The 16,579-nt window shown below is 36.7% G+C and overlaps 1 protein-coding gene across 4 annotated transcripts in view; it reads right to left on the bottom strand.

Moving 5' to 3' along the window:
* Positions 1–16,579, bottom strand: part of LOC111871101 (neurofibromin) — a 93,357-nt gene that overhangs the window by 38,670 nt on the left and 38,108 nt on the right. For all 4 annotated transcript variants that reach the window (XM_023863899.2, XM_023863900.2, XM_023863901.2 and 1 more), the window contains exons 30-41: positions 16,201–16,392; positions 14,914–15,036; positions 13,619–13,757; positions 10,798–10,962; positions 9,429–9,668; positions 8,629–8,809; positions 4,771–4,954; positions 4,521–4,656; positions 2,178–2,339; positions 1,424–1,682; positions 1,164–1,302; positions 390–495 (exon numbers count right to left, since the gene is read on the bottom strand). In XM_023863899.2, coding sequence (XP_023719667.1) covers positions 390–495; positions 1,164–1,302; positions 1,424–1,682; positions 2,178–2,339; positions 4,521–4,656; positions 4,771–4,954; positions 8,629–8,809; positions 9,429–9,668; positions 10,798–10,962; positions 13,619–13,757; positions 14,914–15,036; positions 16,201–16,392 — 2,026 coding nt within the window. The remainder of the gene's footprint in view (positions 1–389; positions 496–1,163; positions 1,303–1,423; positions 1,683–2,177; positions 2,340–4,520; positions 4,657–4,770; positions 4,955–8,628; positions 8,810–9,428; positions 9,669–10,797; positions 10,963–13,618; positions 13,758–14,913; positions 15,037–16,200; positions 16,393–16,579) is intronic.

Raw genomic sequence — 16,579 nt, 5'->3', positions numbered from 1 at the left:
TCTTTTACTTTGATCAATAATTACAGAGCTATGCTCACATTGGTTGCAGGAAGAAATGTGGGTCCTCATGTAAAGTGTTTCACTTCAGTAAAAAATTGGAATGTGTCAACAAATTTTAGTGAATCAATCCAATATCAGACTTCATGAAAATCCAGTCGGTGATTCTTGAGCTGTCACATGCACAGAGATAGACAGAAATGTAAAATAACATGTGAATTGTGCAACTCCTCACTGATAGTACATCAAAGGAGGAAATGACCAAAACTGTATCTACCTTGATATAATAAGTGAACAATTTTCTTATAAGAAGACACTAAAATTCCAACGTGATTATCAAATTTGCTATTATAATATACCTTTAAGTATATTAATAACAAACTGTCACTGACCTCCATAATTTCTAGGAGTGCATCAGTGATGACCTCTAGAGATGTCAGTGACAGCCGCTCCCGGTCACAGTAGTTGGATCCTGAGAAACTTCGTTCCTGGCCATACCTGTATAAAGTAGATATGTTTAAACATTATAACTAGAAAATGTGAGGTCTGATCAGACTGTGTTGAGGGTGAACTCATATTTCAGATAAGTTACACTATGCATAGGCCGTGCTATAGCTCAAGCAGTTAGTCGCTGGCTTCCCACACATCAATAAGTTGTAACAAGAACAGGGACAACTCAAGATGACATCATGGCACATGAAGATCAGACCATTACTGCTTATCACAGTTCCACACAGATGCATGGTGAATTCATAACATTACAATAACTTCCTTCTGCCAGCACTCTGTCCGGGTGGCTTAGGGTTATTGTCTCTCAAGCTGACCCTGCCACACAAAATACACGATGTCACATGGTGTGGACCATCTATAGATTGTTGCAGTGCTGGATCATCATGTGTGCTCTCTAGACATGAGCCCATGTGATATGACCTCTTTCCAAAAATGAAGGAATCCCTACAAGGACAAAGATTCCAGTTGCAAGAAGAGATTAAACACACTATAAAGCAGACTATTAGGATAGATGCTGCTGATGAACTGTGGCTGCTGCCAGAGATCTAGAACATTGCAGGAGGGGGACTATACTGACAGTCCACCAGAACTTACTTAATGATCCTGTTTTCTCTGTCCAAGATGGTTAAGCATAAGACAGTAAATGTGCAACTTACCAGCGTTCACTTGGATGTCGATAACTCGCCCTGAATGCTGTGACTGCAGCTGACTTTTCCTTGCTGATTCCAAAAAGCAGATAAAACTTGGGCAAGGAAAATTCATCTAAACTAAGTCGTAAAACTCTCTGAGTTTCCTCTGTTGGAAAACAAATATTTATCTGATTAGTTAATGACTGTGTTCACAATTTTAAGAACTGCAACTTAAAAAAGTTATTAGAACTGGATTTGAATTGAACTGAAACAAATAATGAAATTACCACTAAATGAAGGTTTGCTGCAAGTACACAGTGAATGAATGATGTTGATGACAAGGCCAAGAGTTGAGGCCCTCATACTCAAAGACCCTGAACACACAAGGGCAGACACAGAATGGAACAAATATGGCAGATGGCGTGCTACATCCAGGCAGTTATTAAAGGATAACATGAGCAGGTAGCGTGCAAGTATTGCTATGTCATCCCACATCATATGTTGTTCTAGCAATGGTGTAGGAGAAGTACAAGTTTTATCCAATACCTGGAAAATTATGAATATGAATTAGTAACAGAACATCTACTTGATTTAGGGGCCTCAAAAATGAATATATATTTTTACTTTTTCTTATACATTAAATTACACAGGAAGTACAACACTATACTACGGAATTAAGACAATGACATTAATTATACTGATATTTAAAAAGTGTTTAGTCCATCAGATACAATGGAATCTCAGAATAGAATAGATGTGGACACTGAACTGACAAAGTCTTAAATGGACAGAATTTAACAGCGATATAACAGAAGTATATAAAATAATTTTTTAAATTTGGGAACACCTTAGGTTAAGAAATATAACTGTGGACTCCACTATAACAAATTAAAGTTTTAAAGTAAATATTTTATTTACAAGTAATTACAATTTTAATATGAACACAGTTAATCATCAAGAATACATTAGTACAGCTGTGACATAAAACTTAAATTCAGAAATCCTGAAGGGAACATGATAACGAAAATACCACCAGCTTACCCTACATAGTCTTCCAATCACTTTCTTGGCTACAAGCTGTACATTTGCCGAAGCCAGAGCCACGGCAGTATCTGCCATGATTTCCACCATGGGTGAGCCAAGCCCACTCTTCATTGACCGATGTATGAAGCTGTCCAGCACCATGTCAATAAGCTCAGGCACCTGTGCAACAATTTGCCTGTTTGTTATAATGAAACTATTGAAACACCTTCACCAAGATGATCACCATGGAACCAATGACTTCAGGAAAGGCCATATAACAATAATTTTCTGTAATTACTTGTAAACAGAAGATCCAGAAGTCTGGTGAGGCTTATACATGAAATACACTTCAATTCCATGACATTTTAGGCTATTACTACAATTTTAATATTCTTCATGTCATGCATAAAATGCTCTAAAATATATATTCAGTGCAAAAGTATTAATTTGCCAGAAAAGTGTGTCTTATGCATACCACTGTGCGTGCATTACATTGCCCAACACAAGAATATACGACGGCTGTTCGGAAAGTAACTTCCATTTATTTTAGAAACTGATGGGGGAGCAGGGCAGAGCTCACGCATGCGAGGTAGTGTCATGTGAATCATTGCATTGTAAACCATCATATAACTGGTCACCTAATGTTCGTTCTTGTCTCTACAGAGTGAGTTATAATGCCTCCTGTGATAGATAATCCCGCCAGCTGTGAAATTCGCGCTGTCATTCACTTTCTTCATGCTAAAAACATGAGTGCTGCCAAAATCCACTGTGAATTATGTGTGGTTTATGGCCAATATGTAATGAGTGAAGGAACTGAAAGACAATGGTGTAGAATGTTCAAAGATGGGCCAAGAGATGTTCGGGATAGAGAGCAGAGTGGTCGGCCATCTGTACTGTGTGATGATCCTGTTGAAAGTGTTGACTAAAAAGTCTGTGGAAGACAGTGCCTCACAATTTCAGAACCTTTGTGGGAACTTCCACAAATTTCATGCATGCTATGAGTTTATCACAATTTGACTAGGCTATCACAAGTTCTGTGCAAGATGGGTTCAGAAAATACTCACAGGTGTGCACAAAAAGCAGAGAATGGCTTTAGCTTCAACTTTTTTTAGAGCGATGCCATAAAGATGGCAATGAATTTCTATGTCACATCATATGGGTAAGAGGTAATGGAACCTAGGATTCATCTGTGAATGCCAAAACCATAGAGCAGTCAAAACAATGGATGAACACACATTCATCAAACAAGCTGAAAAGTTTAAACAAACGTTCTCTGCTAGAAAGCCGATGGAAACTGTTTTCTGGGACAGGAAAGTAGTGATTATGGTGGAATTCATGCAACAAGGAACCACAGTAACATCAGAAGTGTATTGAAAAACACTAAAAAACTGAGAAGGGCCACTCAGAACAAAAGGCATGGAATGCTGACATCCAGTGTATTTGAAGTGCTCCACCATGACAATGTGCATCTGCATACATCTGCCTGCACTCAAGCACTGCTTGCGCATTTTAACTGGGAGTTGCTTGACCACACTCCTTAGAGTCCTGATCTCACTCCGAGCAACTACCACCTGTTTATCTACTTGGAAACCTGGTTGGGGCCACATCACTTCAACAATACTGAGGATTTGATGGAAAGTGTTGAAATGTGGCTGAGCTCACAAGCAGCAGACTTCTTTGATGCAGGCATACAAAACCTTATTCCCTGATACAACAAGTGTCTCAAATACGGCAGTGACTATGTTGAGAAGTAGCCTAAGTATGTATATATATTTAGAATATAATTTTTTTTTTCTAATTCCTTGTTATGTTAATGGCTCACCAGAGGTTACTTTCCAAATAGCCCTCGTATACTGCTATTCATCATCCTTTCTAGATGTCCTATCACAGTTATAAGTAAAATTATATTCTTCCCCTTTTTACAGGTCTTTATTAATGCTTTATCCCACTGACCAGATACTTTACATTCTCTTTCAGGATACAGTTAGAGTTTAACCATTTATTCATTTGTTCATTCATCCATAGTGTTCTCTACATTTTATCTTAGAACATCCCAGAAGAATATTTCTCGACTGCAGAAATTGCTGATGATGGTGAAGTTGTATAAAACCTTCCTCTCTCTAGTATTTTGTGGCCTGTGTCTGATGTGAAATGCCAGTTTTGGGGTTAATCATGTCGTATGTCAAAGGTGTTCTAATATGTGGTCATTTCTTCAGAGTGAATATTCAATGTGAAGAATGTGCACTGAAACACAGAAACAGCTTCAACATACAATGTGGCTAAACCCCAAAAGCAAAAGTTACACACATAAAAAACATCCATGAAGCCATGAAGAATGTGATGCCAAAATATATGACATACTTGACCAATGGATCCCCAGATCTTGGCCTGTATTGATGGATACATCTCCACTTCCTCAATGGTCAAAAGTATGAGCTTTTTCAAAATATGTCCCATTTTCTGTTGATGCTTACTTTCATCTGAAGGTTTACAGAACCTATACACAATGAATAAAACAGCCGGCATGAAATGAAATATAACAATCCAAATCTTCACAATGATATGATACACAGGGTAAAAACCAAGCATACATTGCAATATGCCAACTAACCTCACTAAATTTGCTAACCATGGTGTCATATATTCAAGGCACAAGTGCTTGAGCTCAATATTGGAAACTCGGAACCCTTGGATGCACTCTTCTAAAAATTCAAGAGTGAGATGTGGTTCATTTGTTGCAAGCTTTTCACTCACAGATTTGATGAATATTGTGTTGTTTGATGGAATACATAAACCTGAAACAGAAAGAAACAAATTCAACAGGCTAAAATACCCGTATCAAGCACAGAATTTCTACCAAAGCTAAATACTTTTAGAAAATGGCTGTAACAATTCAGAAACATACATTTTATCAATATCCCAAGTATGCTAATGAACAAAGTAAGGATTTCAAAATCCAAGTATATTTGAGGAGTGCAGTCTTCTGGGTTATAATGCCATGTAGTTCATAAAGAGCCCAACATTCTGGAGGAATGTACTGCCTCCATCTTCAGGGTCAAAGAAAAAGCCAAGCAATAAACTAGCAGAGGCAGGTGTCAAGCTGAAGGAACCACACGTGGAAAATCTGGCCCGATATAGACCAGTTAAAGCCTAAAAGGAATTGTAAGAGAGCCAATGGAAGAGTGACCATTGCCTGTATGAAGACTCAGATGGTTTCTTGCTTGGCTCATTCTTCAACACTGATAATGAAGGCAATACATTTATCCAAAATGTTGAGGTCTCTTGAAACTATATGGCATTACAACCCAGTAGACCAAGTATATCTGTTTTTGGATTACAATCAGTCATGACTCTTCTAAAGAGATGTTACTATCAATAGTATAAAATGATTCACAGGACCATCCGGTGTGACTAATTAATAACAGTTGCATTTCATTATTTCATTTTCCTTAACCTGTTTCAGTCAAATTGACCATATTCACAAGGACTTAATCAACATTTAGGAAACCACTAATACAATGTCATTAACATAAAAAGGTTATAAAAACTAATTTACATAGTCAAGTATTTAAAAGTAAGTTATAACAACTTTTTGTTAAAACTAGAACCAATGTTTCATGTCTTGAAATTTCTTCTCATTAACCCGTTGCCGTGGTTCGTCGTGTATGTTTCGTCAGGGATTTAAATCGTCTGGGGGGGTTCGACGTGTATGTTTCGTTCAGCTGCACACCTATGTTATAACGCCCATAATAATTGATGGTTTTGCTGTAGATTGTTAGATTTTTCGCTGGCCTGTTGTCAGTAGAACAGAGTATAAATAAGACACGACTTTATCTGTGCCAAGTCATCGTTACATATGCCTGTCTTGCAGCAAAGTTCCTGTGGTTCTGGCGAGCGGTTTCTAGCTGTACTCTTATGAAGGCGTGTTTTCTTTGCTTCGAAGATATAAACAGAAGAGACGTGATGTTTACTGTTGTATATGATATCATATTACCCTGAGCTGGCCACATTGACACACTCAACTGAAATTCTTAGAATAGGGTTGTCCAGTAATTTATTCTCGCATTATCCATTGATTTCGCACAGTACAAAGGCCCAGTTCTGAGAAAAACGCCACAATTTAAGGCAGAACACTGTGGTCACCCCCTGAGACGATACGGATGTGTGTGGGGGAGGGAAAAAGAACTCATTCCTTCATGTATTATCGCTCAAGTTGACGCCATTTTATCGTACTGACCTTGGTGGTCGTTTCGAGGGATGACCATAAATATTTTTTTGAGCCAGCTAAGCTCTACTTTCGTTCACTAGATACCAGACAGTTCTTAGAATAACTTCATGAATTCTGTGGTCACCCCTACGACATCTCCTGCCGCCAAAATGGATGGAATATCAAAGGCATAGCAACAACCCCTTGTTATGATAACTCGTAACGTTGAATTTACTACAGCTGACCTGGCAACTAAACGGGTCACGGAAAGACATTTCCTTGAAGTATACCCCTCACGGGTAAGAAGGCAAGGCCGCACATATGTGTGGTTAAAAAAAAGGGCCAAAAAAAATACACAATATTGGAGCGGAGAATGGTGAATGTGAGGCACCGTTGGGTTATACGAATGCTTCAAGGCCTTCCTTCTACTAAACCAACTGCCTCCATTACCGAGATACAGGGCGCTCATATTATAAGGTAAGGTTATAAAAACCATCTTTTAAGATCATTTTAGTGAAAGTTTCATGCTTCAAGGCGTACCATTCACTGCTCAAATACTAAAAAACCTGCTTCCATTGAAGATATAAAGGGCGCTCATATTATAAGGTAAGGTTATAAAACCACCTTTTAAGATCATTTTAGTGAAAGTTTCATGTTCCTATCTCATAGAATTTAAGAACAATGATGAATAAATCATTTTCGAGCAAAATTTAAATGGCCGGCTGAATATATTACCGCAGGAGACGCAGCCGCGGAATTTAAATTACCGCGTCAAAGGGTTAAAGGAAGAAGATTGTCTATCATGGCGTGTTTCCAATGCCTGTAGAATAGGAAGCAGTAATTACAGTACTGGTATTATGCTGTGTTTCTGTCATCCTAGTTTTATGTGTAGGTGAGTTCCTTATTTTGGTCCTACCTTTAGCATCTTGGTCCCATTGTATGGTGCACTTCGTGTTGTTGTACTAATCTAAGGTATACCATGTCATGTATTTATACCCCTTGTGTGTCGTGACGTATGCGTGGGCATGTACTCATGTTTACTATGATATCGAATGTATCATTTCGATATTGGCTCTCCTTATTAAGTGTTTGTTCTTCTATTAGTTTGTTAATTTTATTGAAGTGATTAATGTGGAAATTTTCTTTTATGTTCATAAGGTTCCCTATTTTAGCATATTCTACCATTTCCATGATTCCTGTCATGGGTCCATATTGGTGTTGTTTATTTAATGTGCTGGGCAAATGCCAAGTCATCTTTACTAAAACATATGTTTCTTATATGTTCTTTGTATCTAGTTGTTAGATTCCTGCCAGTTTGGCCTATGTGCACTTTTTGACAGCTTTGGAATGTCACTTTATAAATTCCACTTTGGTCACATGGGTTCATTTTTTGCTTTTCGTTAGTAATTTGTCTGTGGTTGATGTTGTTTCATTTGCTATCTTTACGTTTGTGCCTTTGAACAGTTTTGTAACTTTCCCTATGTAAGTGAAGGAGACACATTTTTGTTCTTTTTTGGTTATGTTTTCAGAATTATTCTTCCATAGTCTGAGTCTGTTGTACAACTGTAAGATGTCTTCCTTCCTATATACATTATTTAGTGCTATATTAATGATTGTGTTTAATTCCTTGTTTTTGTTGTTTCTTTAAGGGGTAATGTGAGAAGTCTGAGTATCCAATTTCTATATGCTGCTAATTTTTGCTCTTTGGGATGGCATGAATTATTATTTATTGTGATATCTGTTGCTGTTGTTTTTTGTATATTTCCATTTCTAAATGTCCTTGGATATTAGTTAGGTTTAAATCTAGGTAAGCTAGTTGGCTGTTTACTTCCTCATTTGTTGTGAACTGTAGGGGGTTGACTATGAATATAAAATGTAACAACTTCCAATAAAAAAAGCTTCCTCTGTGCTTAATTAATTAAGAACTATGCCACGGAGACATTACTCCAACATTCTTGATCCTGGCACTAGACAAGAGGTGACTGGACATTTTTACACCCCTGGTCACTTTACCCACAGGGACAAAGCCCTGGCACCCAGTGGATAGGAGGCTGGGAAGGCCCCTGAGCTGGTCTGGATGCTGTGGAGGAGAGAAAATTTGGCCCTGCTGGGAATTAAACCTGGGCTCTGCAGCCTGCAGTCCATCACTGTACTGACTAAGCTATCCCAACTACAACACCTTCCAATATACAGAGAAATTTTAATTTTTAACATTTTTATTTCTCATAATTTTACCAACACACATGTTTAACAAAAACTTACCAGATGTCTCCAGTAACTGACCCTCTATTTTCAAACCAAATGTAGCAGTAAGTGCACAAAGGAGGTTGTAGGCTGCTGATCTGAGGTTGGGATCTGAGGATCCCAAATTTAATAGTGCCATATTTAGTAATGTTCCTGGAACATCCTTGGGTCGAATCTTCTGGTGGACTGTTACCGAGTCCTAAAAGAATTCAGAGAACAAATATAACTGTAAATTACACAATTAATAAGGCAAAGAAAACTATTAGGTATGAGAACTACTCTTTTCTTTGTTCTTCACATTAGTCATAACAAATAATTAACACGCTCCATGGAGATGAGTCCCTGTTAAGAAGCTACAAGTTGCTCACCTACTCATGAGATTCCTCTTTTACAGAATCTGAAGGTCCATCCTCAATGGGTGTTCGACAGGCCCTGAACCAAGCATGCAATTCAAACACCTGTGTATGGCTCATGGTTTCTTCCCCGAATGCTTGTCTAATCATTGCCACAGTCTCTGATGCAATTTTTTCAAGATTTGCACAAAATCTGATGCACACTCGCTGTTCCTTTGTCAAATTCATTGTGAAATCACATCAGGCCAGATACATGACTCTAAATAAAAGGACGTTAAAAATCAGCAAGTCCGCCCAGCTGCATGAAATTCTGTACACTGACTCCCAAGATATGCTAATACTACCAACTACCATTGCATCATACTAATACAACTGCTGTACATATGGCAGCACCAGTCCTGGAAATTATGGTTACCACTTCATAATTACTTTAATTCAAAAATCAAGTCAAGAAAATGAGCTTACTGGCTGTGAGAGTTCCCATCGATTCCGGATGTGTATTATGGCTTGTACAGTGTTATCACAGTCAGTCTGGACAAATGACAATGGTCCTGATCCGTTAGCTATTGTTAACGAGAACTGGTTGCTGTCTATCATACAAACTTCCTCAATTTCTGATGCATAATAAACATCGTTCAGAAGAACTGAATGAGATAACACTTTAACCTTCTCATATGAAGTTATCTGGATGGCAGTAGGACCAACCTACAAAAAAAGAAAAAATTCACACTTGGCTGGATATAATAAGCACACAGGCTAGAAGTACAATACAAACACTTATCCACATTAAGGACCTGCTGACTTACGGATGGAAAAACTAATTTTGAAAGGAATTTATATAAATATAACAGAAATCTCTTGAGCAAATAATCCTCCAAATGATGTTCACTAAAATGTGCATCAAACACTGAATAAGAATAATACAACTAAGATACAAAAGAAAGGAATGTACTGATATCTGAACTTCTTATGTTGGTGAATATAAGGATTAAGATTCTCCACGACAAAACAGTAACCACTCTTTTACCCTGAAGATGGAGACAACAGGTTCCTCTGAAACAAGCCAAATGTCAACACAACAACCTTATTGAAGAATTAGATGCAAATAGTAAGATGCAATTCAACAACTGAGACTGGTATCATGGTACGCCTGATGATAACCCCGTATAAGAGTCGAAACATGTAGCATCAATAAAAACAAATGTTGATACGGTAATGTTTACTTTGTTTTAAACACAGAATATTGTTGTATAGACTGCATAGTTTTGTATACATTTTATGTACAAAAACTTTACCCTAAAATCATTATTAAATTATTCTCATGCTATCACCCATGACTGAGTCTTCTACATAGCTGTTTTCTAAGAGCTTTCTTTCCACTGTAATTTGCACTTCCCTGCTACATGCCCAGCCCATCAAATCTTTCACTTGACTACCATTTCAATATAAGGGTATAAATCATGAAATCCTCAGTATAAAATTTTCTTTCTACCAATTATTATAATTTCTATTAAGCCCATACACTTTCCTTGGCACACTTCCAAAGACAAGTAATCAGCAATCCCCAGAAAATCATACAAAAATAATGAGCAAATCAATTTATGGCTAAGACTAATCATTAGTGTTCCATAAATTAACTACAACAATAACAGCTATGAACTTAAATGAAAATAATTTCATATACAGCAGTCCCTTTTCTTAATCCAGTGTGAACATAAGTTTAATTTTAAACAGTTAAAAATTATTCATTACCTAATGTTATAGCTTTATGTTTATGTAAATATAATAGTACATACATAGCTCCTAAAGCTTTCATTCTAGTGTTACATCTTACCTTAATGTACACTTTGGTGTCCTTGGGAGACAATTTATGTGCATTAAAGAAAACTTTAAGATCTTCATCAAGAGAAAGTGTTGCTCCAGGTAACTTCTGTTGATCTAGTTCAATAAAGTCATTTAGGCGTGCTGGAGTTTCAATGAAGATCAGTTTGCGATTTCCCTAACAAAAGAGCAAAACAGCTTTATTACTAATTAATTAATGCAAAAGCCATAATGTAATATGACATGCCTGGCCTGATGGAATTGATGAGCTTAAACTTCTTGCATATCAATGTGCCTTAATTACATTATGTACTGGTGGTAAATCCTTATGCATTAAGATATAACCCTAAACTATTAACTTCTCTTTTTATAAGCATGATACAATATGCTAATTCATATATTTTATCTCTGAACGAAAATCATGTCTAAAGATACACAACAATTTTCCAATTTACCCTATAAATAAAATGTTAAGTCAACTTCCACCACACAGTCATCCCAAGATATCTACTAAACAACCTATACATTGCCTCTAAAATGTACCTACATAAATGAAACATACTAGAGGAAGTTCATTTCAAATACATGCTACATTCCATTGAAGATGACAACTGTGTATAAAAATTACAATTCTGAATCTACCTCAGGCATGTCAAAGCATGTAATTCTTTATCATCTTTTTTTGTATCACACTATACACAATGGATGTAAATTTTTATAGGAACTAGTACCACAGCGGCCGCGCAGTCTAAGGCATAAAGTCTCTTCATTCACTGGAATGCTGGGATCATGGGTTCGAATCCCACTCAAGGCACAGATGTCTGTGTGCGTTTATTCTGTGTTTGTGTTGTCCTGTGTAGGTAGCAGCCTTGCGACCAGCTGATCTCCCATCCAAGGGAGTTCTACCAACTGTCTTAAGATTAAAAAACTGAAGTGGAACAAAATATTTCATGGATGTCCTACATGCCAAGTGGGGGCAAGAGGAAAAGAAAGAGAGTGTACCAAGCTACAAGGAGTGAAGAGAACAGTTTTCCAGCAGTTCCTATTGCAGTAAGAAATATATTTTCTGAGGTTTGTAATATCATTGCACTACTCTGACAATAAGGATATTTTTAAATTCAATTAGATTCCTTGCACACAAATGAAAAGATCTTAAAATATTGAGATCATTATATTAAGTCTGTCTCTTTTGTACTTCTGAAGTAACACATACTGTACATGCACAATCACTTGACTAATGTGATCTTTTATGGCTAGAGCATCAGTTGGGGGCCAGGCATATTAGAACAGAAAATCTAATGTATTCTTCCGATGCTCACAAAAAATGGAGAAAAACAGAGTCACAGTAGATGCCTCAACACCTCTTAGAGGCTTGTGTTCCAGTCAGGGGATTATTCAAGGACCTTATAAAAGTCCATGAGACTTTGACCTCTTTCCTAAGAGAAATGATTGGAGTATTTCATGACGTACAGAAACTTCTGGCACAGTCATATATTCAACACCTCACTGAACAACATTAACAATTCTTCAAAAATATAGGCTCATCACAGTTTCTTTAACAACATTATAATAATTTCAAGGATGTATTTAGCAATAGCTGAGCTGTCTCCCTAAATTGGGATGCATGACCAGAAATAGTCATGTACTATATCCAAGTACTAATCCAATATTTGCCAAGAACAATGAGGAGAAACACAAGGACAAATCTTAGGATGGCTAGATCCCAGCCACTCAAAACAATGGAAAGGATACACAACATAAACAAGCATTAAATGAAGTCACAAACTCAATCTACCATATTCAGTAGTCAGTGCCTGGACAACTTGCTGTTCACTGCTTTTGAAACAACTCTGACACAGATGTCTGTAGATTGTGACAGGGAATGATACAGCAAATTACAAATCTGCGAATAATACAGACTTACATTTATGTACAGCATAACAGTAACTGTATGGCTGTACACATATATGTGGAAGAAACAACATTTGTTAATTATAATTCTCCAAATGGGATATGCTTATGCTAGATACAGTGCCATCAGCTGAGAGCGAATCAAACATCATTCAGCTCATCAGGTGGCAGAGACAGATGCTCCTTGAGTCAACCTAGACTGATTAGTAGCGTATTCAACCAACCATACACATGACAATTTATCTTAACCCAATAAGCCATTAAACAGTTACTGTGAAGCAAACTTATGCATCGTGTTCTGACCAACGACTGTCAGATGACATGGTTTCAACTTACGGAGTTTTTTGGTTGTTCATGCTCATGTTTCTGAAACTCAGTCTTCTATGCAAGGCATTTCCAAGGGATCCTTTGAAAAAATATTCAAGCCTAGCAGCAATTTTCTCCAATTTCTCTTCAGCGAACACACAGCATTCCGATTTGGTCCTCTTTTTCTTCTATCCCAATAAAGACCTCATCTGCCTAACATATTGTGACGTGGATGGCCTAGCGGAATCTTCTCCTTATACAACCACTCGTCACATACGTACTGCACGTGAACACTCGGTTCTTCCAATGTGTAACTTGTATATGGCACTTTGACACAAAATGTAAAGTGACTGGCTGATTATTCAGTAGAGTAGCAGGGGCCCGAGAGTACAGCTGGTTAGCGTACACTGCATAAGCTTGTTGCATGTTAGCTGGTCAATGAATTATTGGAGAGATACTGAAAATAAATTGTAATGTATATAGAATCTCAATTCAATAAGTCTGATCATCAGCCCAAGCTGATAAGAAGAGGGTTCATCTCTCCAGCTCTAGTGATTGACTGATTTCCTGATAGCTCACAGATGATTGCACTACAGTATGATTAATACTTCCTGTACCTTCAGTGGTGCCAGTAGCTGGTCATGGAATTTGGTATATTCTCGAACCCAACTGTTACAGTTGTAAATGTATGCTGCATGAATATTTTCATACGCTGATACAGGCAGGACATGGAACCATTTCTGTAAGAATTCTGTCCTGATGACAGGGGGGAAGAAAAATGTACAGTTATTGCAAAATTCCAGAGATTATTAATCTGCTTTCATGTGTAGCAAAAGTTACCTAATGTCTAGACTCAATATACCTTTTAACCCAAAATAATTCTTAGCACTTTCAGATCCTGCTATTGCATTCTGAATTATATTCTAAGAATAACTGATCAAATTCATAATAAACCTAAATTTTTCTCCCTTTAGTCTCATTTTCTATATTGGTTCCCCTGTATCTTATTATTCACAGTGATGATGAAACAATATATTAAAGTGAAAGTGGAATAATTAACATTTCCACTTCAATTCATACCCATAACCACTACAAGATTAATTACATTTCAATTAGTTTAACTGTAATGAATATATCAGCAGAACAAGCAAACAAATGTGTAGATATTTATATCATTTCATGCAGTTTCACATCTGGAGAACATAAAAGAGAAACTTTGAGCCAGCATGTTCAGACATTACATTTTTAATTAATTTTTAGTTGTGACAGAATATCAGTGCATATGTATATATACATGCACAACACACTCATATGAGTAATAGTTTAGGTCATAGGTATGTTGTTGACAATGGACAGATATTTAATATCCGTGCAGCAGCAGTTAACTCGTTGATCCTTAAAATACCTCTCTTTCAAAGAAGACAAAAACATATTTACATATAATTACACTGAGAATTAAATGAATGGACACCATTTTCCATACAGTAACTAAACAACATTTTAATTTATCTGCATGAAAGGATGTTAGAATAAATGAATAAAAGGCGAACCAAGTGTGATAATTTTGTGTACCTTATACAATCATTCCAATGTCTTCTCTTCTTAAAAGTTTTGCATCCATTTATGACATTCTGTCCAAACATAAATTAACACATGGAGACATTTGACTTTTGCATAATAAGCAGTAATGAATTAATGTTACAATGATAAACCATAAAATAAAACTTCATTACAAAATCTTATATGAAGATTTATTCATGACATACATACTCACCAAAAAAAAAAAAACAGCTGTGACAGCAACGACACATACAACCAAAAGACAAAATAAACTCATTTTCATTAAACTTATATCAATAGCATCTATTTTTCAATAACAAGCTAAAAAAACTTACATTTTTCTTACACCCACCTGAACCGATTGTATGCACACATATGTGTGAAGTCCACAACAACTTCAAACGGTGAGTGGCAAAATGGTTTGAGAGTTAGAATCACGTGGTAAATCAACAGATCTGCATTGGTTTCTCCAATCCTGTCACATTAAAAACTACAATGTCCTACTATAGACATAGAAATGTACAGTTATACTCTTCATTACTTGAGAATAAATTTATCAGACTTACAGCTGAACTAAAATACTGTCACGCAGTTTGGATTGAAAACTGGACTTAATGAATACCTATAATTTGTAACTACAGGTAGCTATAACAGTTTCAAGGATCTATGTTACGGGAATCTGTTCAGAGGAAAAGACCTGAACTCTGACCTGACTAGCAGATTCTCCACCATGACAAGACCTCCTGTGCATGATGCGTTAAATAGTTCATGAGTTCCTGGCTAAGAAATCCATTATAAAAATGGGCCATCCACCTTATTCATCTGACTAAGCACACTGCAATTTTTGGCTTTTTCCAAAATTAAAAATGCCATGAAGGGACAAATATTTGCTGATATTCCATACTTAATATATCTCATTTGCTAATATTCCTGACATCCAACACATGACGTTACTGCAAGGTATTCCAGAAAATGATTTTCAAGACTGTTTCCAGCAGTGGCACCATCGCCTCACGAAGTGCATAGCTTCACAAGGAGAGTATTTTGAAGGTGACAGCAGCCACTAGTGCCCAGGTAATCAAATTTTCATAGCTTCACAAGGAGAGTATTTTGAAGGTGACAGCAGCCACTAGTGCCCAGGTAAGCAAATTTTGCTTTCACAGGGCCATTTCAGGAATTAAATTCTCACACCTTGTACATGTACTGAAGTGATACATATTGTGACATGCTGCCTGAAAGCCGGAGTATAACACACTACTCATGAAACAAAATATAAGAATCTTCATAACTGGCATCCAATGACTGGACCAAAAAGCGACTTCTCTCTGCCATACATTTTAAAATAAATAACTTAAGTATTTAACCCTTGCTTGTATAATTTAATTTTCTGTAAACTAATCTTATCAATCCAGTTAATTTAAATGCTAAAGAAACATATTTCAGTATATTAAGTATGGCAGGGGACAAATCTTGCCACATTCTGTTCCATTAGGTATGGCAAGGGGTTAACACTAAATGTGTCTGATATTTGCACAAGAAATATAACATACATATATGGCAACTAATATCTGTAAGTCAATACCAAGTGGAAGAACTACGTTACTGTTACTGTAAAGTAATCTATGATTCATGAACTCACTTGTATCGGCGAGCTATGTAGTAGAAGACAGGATACCCTAGCTTACTGGTTCCAGCTTGATAGAAAATATTAAGAGACTTGATGGACTTGAATTCCTCTTTCTCATGCATATTGTGCTTCACCATAATTTCCTCAAAGTTGTTACTTGACATGTCTATAGAACTCCACCTGGCATAGGATGAAAACAGCAGACTACATGCCATTAACAGGAGGTCAAGCAAAAAGACTCACACTTGCTATTCAACCATGAAAAATGTCAGTACAATGAAATAAATAAATTACAACAGAGTCATCACTTAACATTTGTCAATCTGGGAGAATGAAGTAGAGTGAGTGTCTTCATATGACGAGAACTGGGACAAGACAGTGTGCAATAAAT

This window comes from Cryptotermes secundus, unplaced genomic scaffold (genome assembly GCF_002891405.2).
Source record: "Cryptotermes secundus unplaced genomic scaffold, Csec_1.0 scaffold250, whole genome shotgun sequence".
Classification (NCBI taxonomy): Eukaryota; Metazoa; Arthropoda; class Insecta; order Blattodea; family Kalotermitidae; genus Cryptotermes; species Cryptotermes secundus.
The sequence above is the reverse complement of the archived record's forward strand: the minus strand, read 5'-3'. Positions and strand labels throughout refer to the sequence as shown.